Genomic DNA, 17,444 nt, shown 5'->3' with positions numbered 1-17,444 from the left:
CATTTGTTCAAGGTCATTCAATCGATTTATCAACAAACATCAACCTGTTGTTGAGTCATTTCAGGCATGTCCAACTCTCCATGACCCCATTTGGGGTTTTCGTGGCAAAGATAGTGGAGTGGTTTGCCTTCCTTCTCTAGCTCATTTTACAGATGAGGAAACTGAGGAAAACTGGCTGAAGTGACTTGCACACAGCTAGGAAGTATCTGAGGCCAGATTTGAACTCAGGAAGATGAGTCTTCCTGACTTCAAGCCCAGTATTCTATCCACTGCACCACCTTGCTGCCCTATTAAGTACCTACTCTGTGTCAAGCACAGGTGCTAGGGATATAAAGACAAAAATATAACATTCCTGACCCTCAAAGAGCTTATATTCTACAAGGGAAGACAACATGCACCTAAATAAGTATGTGCAGACATATACAAATACGGGGTAATTGGAGGAGCAGGACACTAGAAATGGCCTCCCAAAGGTGATACTTGAACTGTCTTGGGATTCTAATGGATGAAGGTGAGGAGGGAGTGCATGCCAGGCATAGGAGACTTCCTGTGCAAAGTCACAGAGAAGGGAGATGTAGGGTCATGGATGAGGAACAGCAATGAGCTGTGCTCTAGAGTCTGGGAGGGGGAGCAATGTACAATATGGCAGAAAAGGAAGCTTGGGTTATTAAGGGCTTTACGTATCAAACAGAGGAATCTGTATCTTTCTCTAAAGTCAACAAAAGCCTCTGGCATTTGATTTAGGAGGGAGTTGATGAGGTCCTCCAACTGCAAGTCTATTCTACTTTCTACTATACCACACTGCCTCCCTAATGGACAAGTTGGCCATCAGTATATGAGCCTCAGGGCTTTATAGCACCAGTTGTCCAAAGCTAACTCAAATATAACCAGTATATAAAAAATATAACTCAAATATAACCAGTATATAAAAAATATAACTCAAATATAACCAGTTGTCCCTAGCTAACTCAAATCACAAACTGTCAGGGTTGGAAGAACCATCTAGCACCATGACTGGCACACAGTAGATGCTTAATAAATGCTTGTTGACAAGATAGCCTGACCTATACCTGAACAAGAACCTCTCTCTGACAAACTAACCAACCTTTGCTTGAAGTCTTCTGGGGAAGAGTAACCCACAGCCTCCTGAAGCACCCCTTTAACTTTGGGACATATGTAATGATTAGGAAGCCTTTCCTTACATATTGGACTTCCATTTTTCATTTACAACTTCCTCTTCCTGGTTCTTCCTTCTGGGGCAAATTGAACAAGTCACTAGTCTAATCTGTCTTTCATGACATAGCCTGAAATCAGCTGTCTTGTCTCCTCCCCCCACACCCTGCCCCTTGCTCCTAGACGAGTCCTCTCTTCTTCAGGGTAAATGCTACCAGGTCTTTCAGCTCATTGTCATAGAGAGTGGTCTCCAGTCCCACCTCCATCCTGCTTCACTTTCTCTTGACATGGTTCAGTTGTCCAGTCCCCCAAAAGCCTCCTCCTTCTCTTCTCCTTCCTGGGATGTTCCAGCCACTTGGTCCCTAAAGCAGCGTAAAGAAACCTCTCAAATGAGAGGCCCAGGAAGATCGCTCCCAGTCTGCTCCATCTCAAGGCTATCTCCATGCCTACTGTCTTGCAGCCCACCTTAAACTTTGTGCTTTTGTATATGATTCTCCCTTCTTAGACTTCAAGTTCCTTGAGGGAGGGTACAGGGCTTGGTGATGGCTCAGCCAATCATAATCCTGGGCTCACAGCAGGCACCCAAAAAGGACAGTTGGACTGATGGGTACATTGGATGGGCCCAGACTCATCATTGGACACAATGAGAGTGATTCTTACATAACAACTTCTACAGAAATGGGAGACAGGGCAGCTAAATGGTGCAGTGTCTAGAACACCAGCCCTGGAGTCAGGAGGACCCGAATTCCAATCCAGCCTCAGACACTTGATACTTACTAGCTGTGTGACCCTGGGCAAGTTACTTAACCCCAATGGCTTTGCCAAAAAAAAGGAAAGAAATGAGAGACTTTATACTAAAATGGGTTGGTGGTAAAGGTGATGGGGGGAGGGGTTGGTGATGGTGGCGATGAGAAGAGTGGAGAGAAGTAGGTGGGAAGCACCAGGGGAATGTGTGCCCTAGGAGATAAGGCCTTGGCAGAAGAGAAAGTAGTGAGTCCCAGAGGACTTGGTCATGGTTCAGTGACTTGGGACCAGCCAAGGGGAGGCAAATGACTGGCCTAAGATCACCCAGAAAGTCAGCAACAGAGGAGGGATTAGAAAACAGGTCCTTTATCATTCCATGACACCCAATATATTTGGGAGATTCATCACTGTATTCACCCACTCAGGTCCAGTCTTCTCCCTCACTTTGTTTGGCCCAGAACTTGCTCTCTGGGCCTCTTGTTTTGAGGCTAGGGAGGACGGGAGGGAGGCAGGCAGTCCATAAATCATAAACAAGGCCCCAGGGCAGGCCAGGCCGTGTGATACAACCATGGCAATGCTGGGGCTTTCGCCTGCCAGAGGGGAAACAAGTGGGGAGCGGGGGCTGGCAGCCCAGGCCCCAGCGACGCAATCCGTCTGCTATGCACCAAGGCCTGGCCTGTATTTATTTATGCTGAGCGTGTATTTATATCAGCCCCTTTCTTATTAATACAGCAGGAAATTGCTGGAATAGTTGCATACCTGGCTGGCTGGCTGGCCAGGACCCGGCTTCAGCCAAGAAACATAGGGGCTCTGGCCGGCTCCTCAGCGTCTGGGACTCAGCTTCCTCCAAACAAGCATATGGGGTCTAAGGCTCCCACAAGCCTTCACAGGACTGGACCATTAACAAGAGAGTGTTCCTTGGCCCCCATTCCCAGAACTGAGCCCCTAGTCCATGACCCTGAGCCCCTATCCCCAGCATTGAGCCCCAATCTTGAGTCCCAGCAGCCTCATCCTCGACAACAAGCTGCCATCCTTCACACCAAGTCTGACACTGGACCCCCATCCCTTTACCTTTCTCCCATCTTCTCACTCCTCGCTCCCACTCTGTGTCTCTAGCTACACTAGCTATGTCTTTGGTGCTTGGCTCAGTTGCAGCTAATGGAAGAGGGATCGGGGCAGAGAGATCACTTGCATGTGTCTTGTCCTCCACCAAACCAACACACACAGAGAATTATAACTCCCCAAAGGCAGAGGCTGCATCTCCTTCATGTGATGGCGTGTTTTCTAAAGGCAGAGATTCTATCTCTTCAACTCAACCAAAAGGTCCTGCTAGGATCAGCCAAGCCATTGGGAATATCTAAAGGCCATCTGCCATATTGCCTTGGGCCATCCAGCACAGCCCCTTGCCACTGGCCAATGCACTTCCCAGTCCACAGTTGTCTGTGTTCTATTTTCCCATTCAGAGATAAAGACTCTACCACCTCCCTTAGTCACCCATTTGGCGTCAAGTCAAAACCTTACTTTAATCCATAACAGAGGAGCCACATGGTGGATGTAGGCGTAGGGGAAAGACATGAGATTCAAAGTCAGAGGACCAAGGTCTGAATCTTGGCTCTTCCATTTCCTACCTCTGTGATTCTGAGTGAGTCCCTTTCCCTCCCTCCCCCTATAAAATGAGAGACCTTTATGGTCCTTCCCAGTTTCAGATGTATGAGAAAGACAACTAGTCTGGCAATGGTGTAAAGGAAGGTCCGGAGGAGGGAAAGAGAAAAATGCCTAGGGCAGTGCCTTTGACATATTCCAATTCTCCATCGGGGCAGCTAAGTGACCCAGTCGACAGAGCACTGGGCCTGGAATCAGAAAGACTCGTCTTCATGACTTCAAATCCTACCTCAGACACTTACTATCTGAATGACCTAGGCAAGTTGCTTAACCTTGTTTCCTCAGTTTCCTCATCTGTAAAATGAGCTGGGAAGGAAATGGCCAAACCACTCCAGTCTCCCTGCCAAGAAAACCCGAAATGGGGTCATGGAGAGTTAGATGTGACTGGAAATGACTAAACAAGAACAACAAAATTCCCCGTTGGTTCTGAGCTGTAGAGAGGTAGAGCAACAGAGTAGGAAGAACACTAGATTTGGAGTCTGAGGACCCAGACTCTTCTAATTCTGCCTCTGACACGTTACTTGTGTTACCTTGAGGAAATCATTTCGCTTTCCTCATCTGTAAAGTGAGATCACCTCTAAGGTCCCTTCCAGCTCTAAATGTAGGATCACATGAGCTCATTTGTTCCACTGATGCTGCCCATCTGTGTCTACCATCTTGGGAGCCTCTTGTCCTTGCCCTCCCTCATGGGGGGAGGGGGCAGTGCCTACCCAGTATGTTTTCAGTGCTTTCTCTTGACATGGAGAGAATAGCTTAATGAACTGTACACCTTGAAAGTCATGAAGCCAAGCTTTGCACATAATAGAAATTTAATCAATTTTTGTTAAGTTTAAGTAAAAGCAGAAATGTGTAAACATTAAATATTTACCTAATAAATATAGGAGTAAAGCAAGGATGCCCCATTCCCCCACTGTCATTTAACACAATCCTAGAAAAGCCAAAGCAGCAATAAGACAAGAGAAAAAATTAAATTCACAAACGTGGAGGAAGAAGAGATGAAAATGATCCTTATTTGCTGAGGATATGGTGACTTCCTTAGAAAACCCCAAAGAATCAGCAAAGGCATGGAAGTGAGAGCAAGAAGATTGGTTAAGTAATCTATTGTGATAATCTAAATGAGGCCTTTGTAAATAGTATAAATGTGAATTGCTTTGACAGATGGGAACAGGAAGAATGGAGAAGAAAGAAAGAGGAGATGTATGATGTAGAAATGATAGGACTTCATGCTTCAATGGATATGGAGGGTGGTAAAGGAAGGATGGAAAAATCCAAGATGACTCCAAGGTTTGGATCATAGTAGATCTAGCAGATAAATTTCATTTTAGCTCTTGGTCCTACCCTTGCCTTGAGAAACACTTTAGAACTGAGAGAGATCTTAGAGATTATTGGGACTGACTCCCTCATGGAATAGATAAGGAAAATGAGGCCCAGAGAGGGGAAGACACTTGTCCAAAGCCATATAAGTGATAGCCAGTCTGGGATTTGAGCCAAGATTATCTGATTCCTAGTCCAGTGTTCTCGCCACCCACTAGGTACACTATAGACTATACAAACACCTATGCCAGGCTGTCCAAAGGCTATGTAGTTGGGAGGATGAAGAAACAGGGATCCAAACATCCACACATGCCCATGTCAGCACTTGGTCCTGTGCCCAAGAGAAGGCAAGAAGGGTTCTCTAAATTTTGCTGCCCTAACTCAGTAGAATTCAGGGGGTTTCTGACTCAGATCCCCAACTCCCCAAACTTCAAAAACCTTAGTGCAAGCACATCTCAGAAGACATATGGACTGACTGCCATATAGGTCAGTCTCCTACTCAGTTCTTCCTCAACCCAATACCTATGTTTGAATAGTTTCTTCTACCTAGAATACCATCATCCCTCCCTTCTACCTAGCTAAATCTTACTCAAGTGAGGTGTACTTATTGATTTCCTGTGTATGGTTCCTTGAAAATGGAAACAAGGACACACTCTTAGACACTCACTGGCCTAGTCTCTGCCTACAACTCCTCAGCTGCCTCCTTTAGTAATCTGACCTACCTTAGCCAGCTCTCTGGGTCCTTCCCACTACCCATAGCCAAATTCAGCCTAAAGGAAGATCCCACCTAGAGTTTTCCATTCTCTGAAGAATGCATCAACAGGACACCTTCTCCTGGGACCAAATCTGTCAATGGAGGACCTCCAAGGAAGGCATACAGATTCATACAGAGGATAATAAGGACCAAATGTTCCCAAACTACTATGGTCAGAGTTCCCCTATGCATCATCAGCCTTGCTTAAGCTTCAGCAAGCTCCATTTCTTTACAATGAGGCTCAGAAAAGGAGCCAGAGGAAGATCAGATCACCAGCATCAGGGGATTTCTGTCACTGGTTTTTATAGCCAAGGTACTTTCTGCTGTTTGAATGCACATATGTGTTCCCAGCGTCCTTGGCCACAGCCTTCAGACTTCCAGTTCAGTTGATCCCCATGGTTAGATAACTTACTTTATCGGTCTCCATGCTCTTTATGAGTCACTTCTGCCAATCTCATTTACAGGGTAAATATGGCTTTTGTTGGATGCCTTCCAGGAAAGCCGGGAGTAAGGAGCTGTATTTTTTCATCACTGCTAATATCCTTCCAGTCCCACTTCCTCTAAGGTCACTTTCCCTGACCACCTCAGCCCACACCCATCTCTCCCTCCTTTGCACCCCTCCGGCTCTTAAAATCAACTCCACCCAATCTCAAACCCAAGTATCCACTCTATGTCTTCTATGTTTCCATTTGTGACTAGCTGGCCCTGCTCTCAGTCCATGCCTAGGACCATACCAGCTGCATCCTTAGCACATTCCTCAAGGGGAAGATTGGGAAACTGACCACAGAAATAATCAGCTTCCCCAGGGATGCCTGAGCTGAAAGACTCACTCCCAGAAAAGAAGACCCAGAAAATGGTTTGAGAGCTTTCAGGTAGAAGCTGAGGCCTCAGGTGGGAGGGAGAAGCAAAGGACCCATGACCAGATTGGCTCACCTAGAATGCGATGCCTGCCCTATGGGTCCTTTCCCAGGGGAAAGTGAGTAGCAAGGGCCTGCATACTTGACCTGGCCTCCTAAAGGCCAGTAGACCAGTTAAGGGAATAGGGAAGGCAAAGAATAGAGGAGTCAGTCACTCCTAATGTGCTCGGGGGCCACAAATCATCCCCCTGCCCATTGTACTATAAAGCTCTTCCCAGCAACTTACAGAAGATTGATAAGGAATGCTCTTTGGGGCAAGAATGTTACCTTCTCATTTGCTGCTGAAGTGACCCCCTTTCTCCATTTCCCAGCCTGTAGAGTCACACACACACACACACACACACACACACACACACACACACACCCCTCCACCCCCCTAGCCCCCAAAAGCCTCCAATGCTCACTTTAACCAAACCACTGAAACCAGAGAAACCGTGGCTGACGCAATTTCCTGAGGGGAGGGGAGGTTGGTCATTGAGGTTCTGTGGGCTAGGGAGGAAAGGGGCCTAGAGGGATAGCAGAGGTAGGGATGTAGGGGGAATGGGAAGGACAGAAGGAAATGAGATCTAGGGTATGGGGGATTAGGAGAACTTGGGGGAGAGAATGGGGGAAGCCAAGGAAGAAAGGATGGGGGAAATCAGAGAGTGTAGGAGGAGTAGGGAACAGACAGGGTAGGGAGAGAAAAGGGATGGAAAGATGGAGGAGTAGGAAACAAGAAAACTGGGCAATGAGAAGTGGATAAAGAGCGAATTGGATTATCTGAGTGGCTTTTATTTTCTTGTCCATTCAGTGTATAGACGAAAGACCAGCATTGATTTAAAGTGGGCACCATCTTGCTAAGTATTATTAAGCGTGAGGAGAGAAGGTGAACAATTGATTGATGGGGAATGAGATGAGTGAGAGAATTCTGAAAGAGAACATTCTCTGAGGGTTTGATCTCCCCTCCTGATTTAGCCACTTTCAATCCGGGGCTCTCTGTGGGCAATTCTCTCTCATCCCACCAGGGCTCCCTGAGGGCAGGATCTGGGTCTCTTCCATCAGGCCAGAGTCCCCTGAAGGCAAGGACTGTGCTACTCCCACAAGCTGAGGGCTGATAGATGACAACAACTTTCTTCCTCTCTGTCTCCAGCTCTGGGGAGTTGGTTGGGGGCCCAAAAGATAGCCACGAAGGCAGACTTGCCCAAAGGCATTTGGATGGGAGGAAAGGGAAGCCAAGGCTGAGCTTGGGAAATGACATCCTCAGGGCTGACTCTCCAGCCTGAGGACATCCTCAGCAGGGGCCCTGGGGGCAGCTGACAGGTGACCTCTCCCCCAGGCCTGTTTGCACAGCTGTAACCCCAGAGAGACCAAAGAACCCAGCGCTTCCCTGGGAACCAGAGATGGGGGAGGTGGGAGTGGCAGAAAGGAATGCGAGGGGCATCGGGCCAGGACCCCAGGCAGAAGCTGGCCCCAGTTCCTTGCTCTGTTGATCTTGTAAGAGGACCAGAAGTTCCAATTGTCAGTGGGAAAGGGCCAAGGAGTGTGAACAAGTTGTTTAAGGAGGGCGGGGTGCAGCAGGGAAGTCTGGGTGGACCCTCCAATGGGTTTGGAAGGCATGGGCATGGGTACTGGGGCAAAAGGAAAGGGTAGAATGAGCAGAACAGGGCAGGGCAGGAGAAGTCCCCTAGGGCCTCTGAGGTAGAGGACGTGACAGGTGGAGCCCTGCTTCAAGTCTCAAACCCACCCAGAGGGAATGAGGGGGATGCACTCTGGAGGAGACAGGGAACAGGTCATTGCTGATTCCAGCCAAGGCAGCTTAGGCACAGTGTAGAGTGTCAGGCTTGGAGTCAGAAGATCGGGCTTTAATCCTCCTCAGACACCACCATGTGGCTCTAAGCAGGTCACTTCATTTCAGCCTGCCTCAGTCTTCCTATCTGCAAATGGGCAAGATAGTAAGAGTGCCTACTCCCCAGAGTGGTTGTAAGGATCCAACAAGATGGTGCACATAAAGTGCTTTGCTAACCTCAAAGGGCTATATATATAAATGTTGGCTATTAATATGATTGATCTCCCACCCCCTAAATGTGGGCATCCTTTAGTCTTGTCCTGTTACTGCTAGGGGAGAGACAGATTTGGGAAGAAATGATGAGCTTAGAGCTTAGGAGTAGAGAACGACGTGCCCCTCCCCTCTGATGATTCCATTCGTTCCTATGTAATTATCACAGACCTAGAACTGGGAGGAACTTCAGAGAGAGTCCACCTCAACTTTCTCATTTTACAAATGAGGAAACTGAGGCCCAGAGAGACCAAGTGGCTTGTCTAGACCTGAAAGGGAGCTCAGAGGCCATTTGATCCGAACCCTCCATTTCACAGAGAAGTGAGTTGCTCAGATCACACCAGGCAGTAAGAAGCAGAACCAAGATGTGGACAGAAGTATTCTAGTCCCAAATCCGATGTGGTCTTTGTCCTGTTTAACGCCTTTACCCTCTACCAAGAGAGCTTCCCATGTGCGTCTCTAGTCTGTTTTTCCTGACCCCTAGTCTATCAGCTGGACCAACTCTACCCCCAGCTCCACCTCCAAACAGGAGGCAGTGGGGAGGGCCCTGGGCTCTGCAAACCTGGGTTAAAATCCCACTTCTGACCATCTCTCCCCTTGTGATCCTGGGCAAGTCACTTTAGCCTCTCTGGGGCTCAGTTTCCCCATCTGTATATTGGGAGTGTGTAACTTAATGGTTCCCAGAGTCCTTTCTAGCTTTACAGAGCTATGATACTATGAGGGTTGAAGGTCACTGAATTGGTTGACTGGGGTGGATACTGTGGTCAGTGGGTCCTGGGGTGGTCAGCAGGGGTCATAGTCGATAGGAATGACCAGTTGAGGTGGATATTAGGGATGTTTCTTTACTTGATTTCCTCATCCTCATTGTGCATGGATCTCCTTTATACACATCACTGCCCAATGCTCAGTTTAATCGTTCAGGTCCCCACACCTTCCCCTCCCTATTGGACTCTAAACTTCCTGAAGGCAGATACTCACATTATCCATTTGGAAAATTGGTGGTGCCTGCACAGAGCTCAGAGCCCAGCCCAGGCTAACTGTGTTTCCTTGAATCGGAGGGAGCTGGGAGATGAGAGGGATGGAGCCAGACACTGCCATCCTCTCAAGGGCTTCACGCCTCCCACCTCCTTTGACCAGGCTCACGTAGAGAGCTGGCCAGGGACCATCGCCCTTTCTCATTCCTCACCTTTCCAGTCCTGGACTCAGCTCAATTTTAAATTCTACAAATGCCCAATCCCAACCTCACCCTGTTTCTTGGAGTTTGGATTTTCCCCTCTGTTAAATGAAGGGAGGATAGGAGAGAGGAACAGGAAACAGGAGTCACAGGTGCCAGGCACTGTTTGAGGTGTAGTGACTTGTCCAAGGTCACACAAGTAGAAGCAATGGAGGTGGCATTTGAATACAGGTTCTCTGATGCCAAAGCCAGTGTTCTTTCCACTTAGCCTCCCCAGGCAAGATCCTCCAGGGTGTGTCCTCATTGCCACACCCATAGCCTGTGGTTATGGCTATACCAGACCCACTTTCCAAAGGGCCCTGTTCTGGCACCAGGAGAATGGCCTCAGCCAGGCCTCTGCCTTTCCCCAACACTCTGGCCTTGTCCACTTCCAACCCCACCCTGTTTCCTGGAACTTGGCTTTCCTCTCTGTTTAAAAAAAGGGGGGGGGGGGAGTGGTGAGAAACCACAGGTGGAAAATGAGGTCCGACACTGTCTGAGTGACCTTGGGCAAGTGACTCTCTCTCTGGACCTCAGTTTCCTCCTCTGAAATATGATGGGGTTGGGCCAGAACATGAACTCTTAAGGTAGGTCCCTCAATTCCCATGATTGACTTGGCCAGAGGAAAATCATCTCTCCAGTTACCTGAGGGATAGCCCTAAGCATGGTGATGTGGCTCCCTCCAGAGCCCAAAGCCTGTAACTACAGGAACCTCCCCTTTCTAGTCCAGATAACTGCCAGGAGAGACCCTCCCTCCACCCTCCTTAGATTCCACTACACTGGAATCTCTTCATGACGACCACTTTCTTTGCTAGAGCAATGGGACCTGGGCATGGTGGGGGAGATGCCCTGGAGCAAACCCTGTCCCATGGATGATGACCCAAGGGAGGGACACAACCCTGTAAGTCCTAGGGATGGAGAAAGCTGTTCAGGCAGGTGGTGAAAATGAATACCCTGGAGCTGGGGCTTTCTCTGCCACCGAGTATCTGTGTATGCCAACTTACCAGGGTCCAAAGACCTTTGGAATGGGCATGGTGGAGGGAGCTAGGGGTTTTCAAGAATGTTGGTGACACTGGCCCGAAGACCCAGACTCATCCTTGCTCAGCCCTCTGGGGAGCTCAAGTAGGCTGTAGTACTGCCCGCTGACTGACAGAAAGAAACAGCCACACTGACCCACGGGGAACACCCCACCCCCACCCGGAGAGCCCAGCAATCCAGATCCACCTTCTCTGGCCCTCACAAGTCTCACCCAGCTCTCTGGGAGGCACAGCCAGTTCAGTAATATGAGGGTCCATTTAGAAACACCAACCTAACTCAGCTTCCATAGTCAGGCTAAAGGCATCCATATTATAGGCGACAGGAAGAGAGGGCGGCTGCCCCTTGCCATCAGGGTTAGTTTGCAGTGGATGCTGCTTTCCTGCTCCACAGGTCAAATGTGCCCTCCCAGCTATGGGAATATAATGTCACTGGCTCCCAGCCCATGTTCCCCAGAAGGGGGGCCCCAAACAAGCAGCGTCCTCCGGACAGGTCTGAAAGCAGTTTATTCATCCAGATCTTTGAGTTCATCGGGAAGCAATGACTCCGTGGTACTGTCCTCCCACATCATGTCCATCTCTCCTTCCTGGGTCTGGGCCAGCTGGGCCGTGTGCTCAAAGGCAGCCTGGAGCATGTGGGAGGCCAGGCAGGTGGTCCAGGTGACTACGTAGGCCAGGTGCCAAGAGGTAAGGGCTGCTGTGTTCTCCACCTGCCAGTAGAGCTGCCTCAATAGGCCCAGGAACTCCAGGGAAAACCAGTTATCCAGCAGTGCCTAAAACAGGTGATATGTGACCTCAAGGCATCCATCCCCACTGACCACTCCAATAGTCCCCCAGTTCTAACACTCCTATCGATCACCCCCGACCACTCCTATGGCCAATAGGACCATATTTTCCACTGACCACTCCAGCATTCATCCCTACTGACCACCTTCCTAGTGACCAGCCCCTGACCACGCCAATCTCTACCCCTACTTACCTCCTCTGTTGGCCACGCCCACTGACCATGACAATCCTGACCAACCACTACTAACCACCCTCTGACCTCTCCTATTTACTGTATCTCCAAAATTCACTCCAGCCACCCATTATTTTCAAGCAAACCCCCTTACCTCTCTACTGATCATGTCCCATATTTACTGCTCTAATATCCATACTGACTTACCACTCCCTTGAATTATGCCTCCATGGACCATTCCAACATTCACCCCTTCTGGCCTACTGTATTGATCACCCATCAATGCCCACTCCCAGCAAACCCCCTGTGACCATTTCTGATCACTCTCAACATCTTTCCAACTATCCACTCCAATCGACCATTCCCTGACCTCTCCAGTTGGCTACAACCTCTTGATTACAACATCCATACAAATTTAACCTTCCTATTGACCATAGCTCTGCACACCATTCCAACATTCACCCCTTCTGGCCTACTCTATTGATCACCCATCAATGCTCACTCCCAGCAAACCATTCCTAGTAACCCCTTGTGACCATTTCTGTTTACTACTTCTCCCACAGATCACTCTCAACATCTCTCCAACTAACCACTCCTATCAACCATTCCCTGACCTCTCCAGTTGGCTACATCCTCCACTGACTACAACATCCATATGGATTTAACCTTCCTCTTGACCATACTCCGCATACCATTCCAATATTTGACCCTGCTGACCTACTCCATTGATCTCCCCAATATCTACCCCAGTTAATCATTCTTATTGGCCACCCTCTCATTTCTCCCATTTAGTATGTCCCCCACATCCACTCCAGCTAGCCATTCCTATTACTCATGCCACTTACCTCTCCTACTAATTGTGCCCCATGCTGATCACCCCAATATCTACTCTGACAATTCCAAATAAACCATTCCAATATTCAGTTCTCCTGACTTACTGTTACCCAACAAGACCCACCCCCAACTAGCTTATGCCTATAGACCATGCCTGCTAACTATGCACAACCACCCTGACTAACCATGCTCCCCACTAACCACCCCGGTTTCCACCCCCATCAACCATTCCTACTGATCATTGATGTGTCCACTATCTATGGCCAGGCCTGACCCAGTCCTCTGCCTACTCACCAGCCGCTTCACCTGCTTAATGCTGAAGCAGTGGACTGTCTGGCAGAGCCTCCAAGTGATCAGGAGGACCAGCAGGACCCCAAGTAGCAAACTCTGAAGCCAATAACGGAGCAAATTCTTCCAGGTGCCCCAGAAGAAGCCCAGGTGGCCACAGGCAGCTTGGCAGAGATGGCAAAAGATGAGGGGAGAGTTCAACATGTGAGTGAGGACCAGGCCTGGCAGACGGAGAGCCAGGAACAGCAGAGCACTCTGCAGGGTCACCAGACCCCTCATTATGGAGCCCAGGGGGCAGAAGAGGCAGGAGTGGGATGGGGCAGGGGCCAGGCACACAGAGCCCTCTGCTTCCTGGGCCAACCCTGACACCCAGTGGTTGAAGAGGAAGATCTTCAGAAGCAAGAAATTGTAGAGATGAGTCCGATTCTGGAAAAGCTACAGGAGGTGAGGAAGGCAAAAGAAACCAGCCTTAGTGAGTCAGGGATGTGGCAGGGTGGGGGTGCGCCACAGGGACTATGAGACCTTGGTCCAGAAGACACTGCCCAGCATGGCCTGGGAGGCCCTGATCAGAGCCCTAGGTCTGTACCTAGAGCCCTGAATACACACCCTCCCTGGGCTTCTTCTATCCAATGAAAGGATTGGATGAGAAAACAATGTCTCAATCTGGGGTCTACAGGGGTCAATAAATAGATTTAAAAGGGTCTGTGAACTTGGATAGGAAAAAATTACCCCTTTATTTTCACTGGCCTCCAACTGACAATTTAGCATTTGATTACCCCTGAGAAGGGGCTTCACCACAGGCTTCACCAGACTACCAAGGTGGGGTCCAGGCCACAGAAAAAGTTAAGAGCTTTTCGACTGGGAGGCCTTTAAGGGCCCACCCAGCTCTGACTTTCCATGGGGCTAAATACTCCCAAATGTCCATAAGGATGAAAAGGAACAAAGACACAGATAAGCTAATGAATGTTTCCCCTTCACGTTGGATGTAGTTTTGAAACTTACTTCTGCATCAGGACACATCTAATATGAACATGAAAAAATGACAGGCGGCATAGAATAGTGGATAGAAGGCTGGATTTAGAAGTTAGAGACCTGAGTTCAAGATCTGCCTTTTGACCCATACTGACTGTGTGACCCTGGGCAAGTCACCAATCTCTCATTGCCCCCAGACCATGGGATATAAATCCAGGGCAGGTGAAGATTGACACTGATAAAGAGTTTTTCCTCACTGAGAGCTCTTTATACCAATTAACATTACAGGTCCATTCTCAAATAATCATGATGCCACGCAGAAGCATATGGTGGATGTGGGCCAGTCACAATGTAACCAGTGAGGGCTGATGGAGAAGCATGGCGACAGGAAGAGTTTGGATGGGGACCACTAGGTGGCGCCATGGTGCATAGAGCACCGGGCTTGGAGTCAGGAAGACTCAAATCTGGCCTCAGACACTTAGCTGTGTGACCACTCACCTCCAGGGTCCTTGGTTTCCCCATCTGCAAAATAATGGGGTTGCACTAGATGACCTCTGGGGTCCCTTCTAGATATAGAGCTCAAACCCTATTATCCTATGCCTTTTTCCCTGTGAAAAGATCATAGCCCTAGATCTGGAAGGGACACTCACAGGCGATATAGTCCAACCCCCTTCCATTACAGTCGAAGAAACTGAAGCCTGTGGAGCTAAAGGGGTGTGAGCAGCCCTGGCAATAAGGCGTGTGATGGGGGATCCACTTAACATGTGGGATGAGAATCAGCCTTCGCCCGTTCCCTCCCAAGCCCCGAGCTGGACTCACCAACACAGAGATCTTTGCTGTTTGAAGCACAATGCCTGGAATGCTAGATTGGACTCGGAGAGTGTCTGCCATGCTGGCTCTCTTCTGGCCGCCTGAACAGTGGATGACTTCACAGATACCCTCATGTGAGAAGGCACCATTTCCATGGACACACGGTTGCTAGGAGACACCAGGTACCCACCTCCACCTGTCCTGACCACTCATTCTGTCTCAGTCCTAGCCAAGATACCAGAGGCAGGGAAGGATGCTTCAAAGTGGCAAAGAGCTCTTGTAGGGGACAGGGGTCTCAGAGGCTAGCCAGCCCAAGTATCCCTCCATTTTACAGATACGGGAACTGAGTCCCAAGTTGATAAAGTGATTTGTCCGAGGTCACACAGGTAGTGAGCATCTGAGGTGAGATCCTAACCTAGCTTCTCTGAGTCCATGTCTATTTCCAGTTCTCTTTTCCTCTGCAACAGATGATGGCTAGGAGAAGCAGAAGAGGGGCACAGCCTGCCAGAACTAGTCTAGCCTGACTGGGGGGAAGTTCAGGGTCCAAGACCCCCAATTCCTCCTGCTGTTCCTACTGACCCATAGAAGGAAGCCGCTTGACAGTATCTTCAGGCAGGGTACAAAGCCCAGATGAGTGGGAGGGTTCTGTCCTCCAGATAAAACCCACAGGGAAGGAGGAGAAGGGTGTGGACCTGGGAGGTTTGGCAGGTGACACAGGAGAGATTCTTAATGCTGCTGTGCCCATTTACTGTGTAGACACTACCACCTTCTTTCTGGGGTGGGGGCGGAGGGAAGGCCAGGGGATGGGGGAGTCCTGGCAACATCAGTCTCATGCCAGGAGTCTTCTCCAAAGCTTAAGTGAGCAGAATATCCTAGAGCCAGAATGACCCTCAGAAGAACCTGTATTACCCACAGCCCCATTGGGTCCCCCATTGCCTCTTTTATCCAACCTCCAATGGCTGTTAGAACTTCCCGATGAGAGCAAAGAGGCTTGGTCAGTGGGGTCAGGCAATCCCAGAGCCACAAAGGACATTAGCGGCCAGCTAGTCCAACCGCAAGCAGAACAAAAATCCTTGACATCCCCAACAAAGCATTCTGTCAGTCCTGGCTTGCAGACCTCAAGTAAGGAAGGCACTGTGGTAAAGTGGCAGAGCTCTGGCTCAGGACCTGGATTCAAATTCTGCCTCTGTCACTTTCTACCTGGTGACCTTGGGCAAGTCCTCAGCCTCAGGTTTCCCATCTGTAAAATGGAAGTAGAGGTGGACTCTGTGACCTCCGAGGTCCCATCTAGTCCTAGGATCCTCTTACTGCTTAAGGCAATGTGTCCCGCTTTAGGATGGGGAGAGCTGGTGGCGGCTTTTCTTTATAGCAAATTTAAATCTCCCTGTCTAGATTTCTAGCCCCCACTGCTTCTCTAGGGAGAGAGCACGCCTAACTCCTCTTCCATATGACAGCCCTTCAATATGTGAAGCCGGCTCTCAGACCCACCCACCCCCAAGTCTTACCTTCTCCCCCACCCATCCCTTCAGCCAAGGGGAAGGTAGGTAGGAGGCTAGCCTCCTTGTTTCCTTCAAATACTTGCAGGAGTTCTGAAAGTAATAGGGTTAATCATTGTCAGCAGAAGGAGGAGATGGGGACCTAAATAGGAGGCATCTGAGTCAGGAATCACCCAACATGGAGTTGTTGTGTGCTTACCATGTGTCAGGAATTGTGCTAAGTAAAGAGGGTACAAAGAAAAAGCAAAGTCCCTGCTTTCAAAGGAACTTGAATGCCAATGGAATATAAGAATTCCCCGACCATCTCCCCCTTTGCAAAGGTGAAGGATCAGACTCAATGGATGCATTCGTTAGTTTTGCTGAACTCATGTTTTTTTTCTTTCCATTTGTATTTTTTGTTGCCAAGGATGGCCCTCTGGGTTGATGAGGCCAAAGGATATATTCAGAGATAGAGGATATGTAAAAATAAATACTTTATATCATTGATTGGGGAATGGTGAAACAACTCATGACCCATGAATGTGATGGAATGTGAAAATTAAGAGAAGCATCAGAAGACTTCTAAACTGATGACACAGAATATGAAGTGAGCAAAACCAAGAAAACAAGATGCACAATGACCACAACTGTGTAAGCAAACAACAACAGGAATAAGAATTGACATCTGGGTAATTATAATCGATGAGCTTGACCTCAAAGGAGGCATGTACCTCCCCCCCTTCTTATAGAGGTGTGGAAGGCAGCATGTGCTTTCAGAGTAGATTGATATATTAGCTAGCTTGGCTGAACTGATTTTTTTATTTTCCTTTTTTAGCCAATGACTGGAGATGATTCTCTGGTTGGGGAGGATGATGTAAAAAAATTCAGGAATTTTTAAAAGATACCAGTTTTTTAAAATATCCCTTGATCATTAAGGGGCTCAGACTCCAGACCAGGTGACCAAGGTTAAGTGAGGAGTCTTCATCCTGGATGGTTCAGTGGAAAGGAACCTGGACTTGGGTTCTAGTCTTGGCTCTGATGGTCCACTTCCTGTGACACTAGATCCCCCTTCCCAATGTGTAGGTAGCATGATTGTTTCTTTGGAAAATGTTATGGCTTCCCTGCTCATTTCATCTCTAACAGAGGCTACAGTTCATCTCCAGCTCCCAGAGGGCCCTTCTCATAGCCCTGCAAATCAAAGAACATCTTTCTACTGCTTACCATCCTCAGACCAATGTCCAGACCAGGGATCCAACTACAC

General features: G+C 48.7%; 1 protein-coding gene across 1 annotated transcript; it reads right to left on the bottom strand.

Moving 5' to 3' along the window:
* Positions 1 to 11,334: 11,334 nt before the first annotated feature.
* On the bottom strand, positions 11,335 to 14,789 carry TMEM270 (transmembrane protein 270). The gene is made up of 3 exons (XM_036768134.1): positions 14,718 to 14,789; positions 12,933 to 13,361; positions 11,335 to 11,619 (listed from the first exon to the last, which is right to left on the bottom strand). Exons 1-3 carry the CDS (start codon positions 14,787 to 14,789, stop codon positions 11,353 to 11,355), a joined length of 768 nt encoding a protein of 255 aa, XP_036624029.1. The 3' UTR covers positions 11,335 to 11,352.
* Between the last annotated feature and the right edge of the window lie 2,655 nt (positions 14,790 to 17,444).

Source organism: Trichosurus vulpecula, chromosome 7 (assembly GCF_011100635.1).
Source record: "Trichosurus vulpecula isolate mTriVul1 chromosome 7, mTriVul1.pri, whole genome shotgun sequence".
NCBI classification, from domain to species: domain Eukaryota; kingdom Metazoa; phylum Chordata; class Mammalia; order Diprotodontia; family Phalangeridae; genus Trichosurus; species Trichosurus vulpecula.
Note: the sequence above shows the minus strand (reverse complement) of the source record. Positions and strands in the feature narration are given on the sequence as shown.

Excerpts from the sequence above, each read along its gene's own strand:
- TMEM270 (XM_036768134.1), bottom strand. The coding sequence starts at position 14,789 with ATGGCAGACACTCTCCGAGTCCAATCTAGCATTCCAGGCATTGTGCTT. Across the intron at positions 13,362-14,717 it reads CAGCAAAGATCTCTGTGTTG|CTTTTCCAGAATCGGACTCA; the intron begins GTGAGTCCAGCT and ends CACCTCCTGTAG. Across the intron at positions 11,620-12,932 it reads TTAAGCAGGTGAAGCGGCTG|GCACTGCTGGATAACTGGTT; the intron begins GTGAGTAGGCAG and ends CACCTGTTTTAG.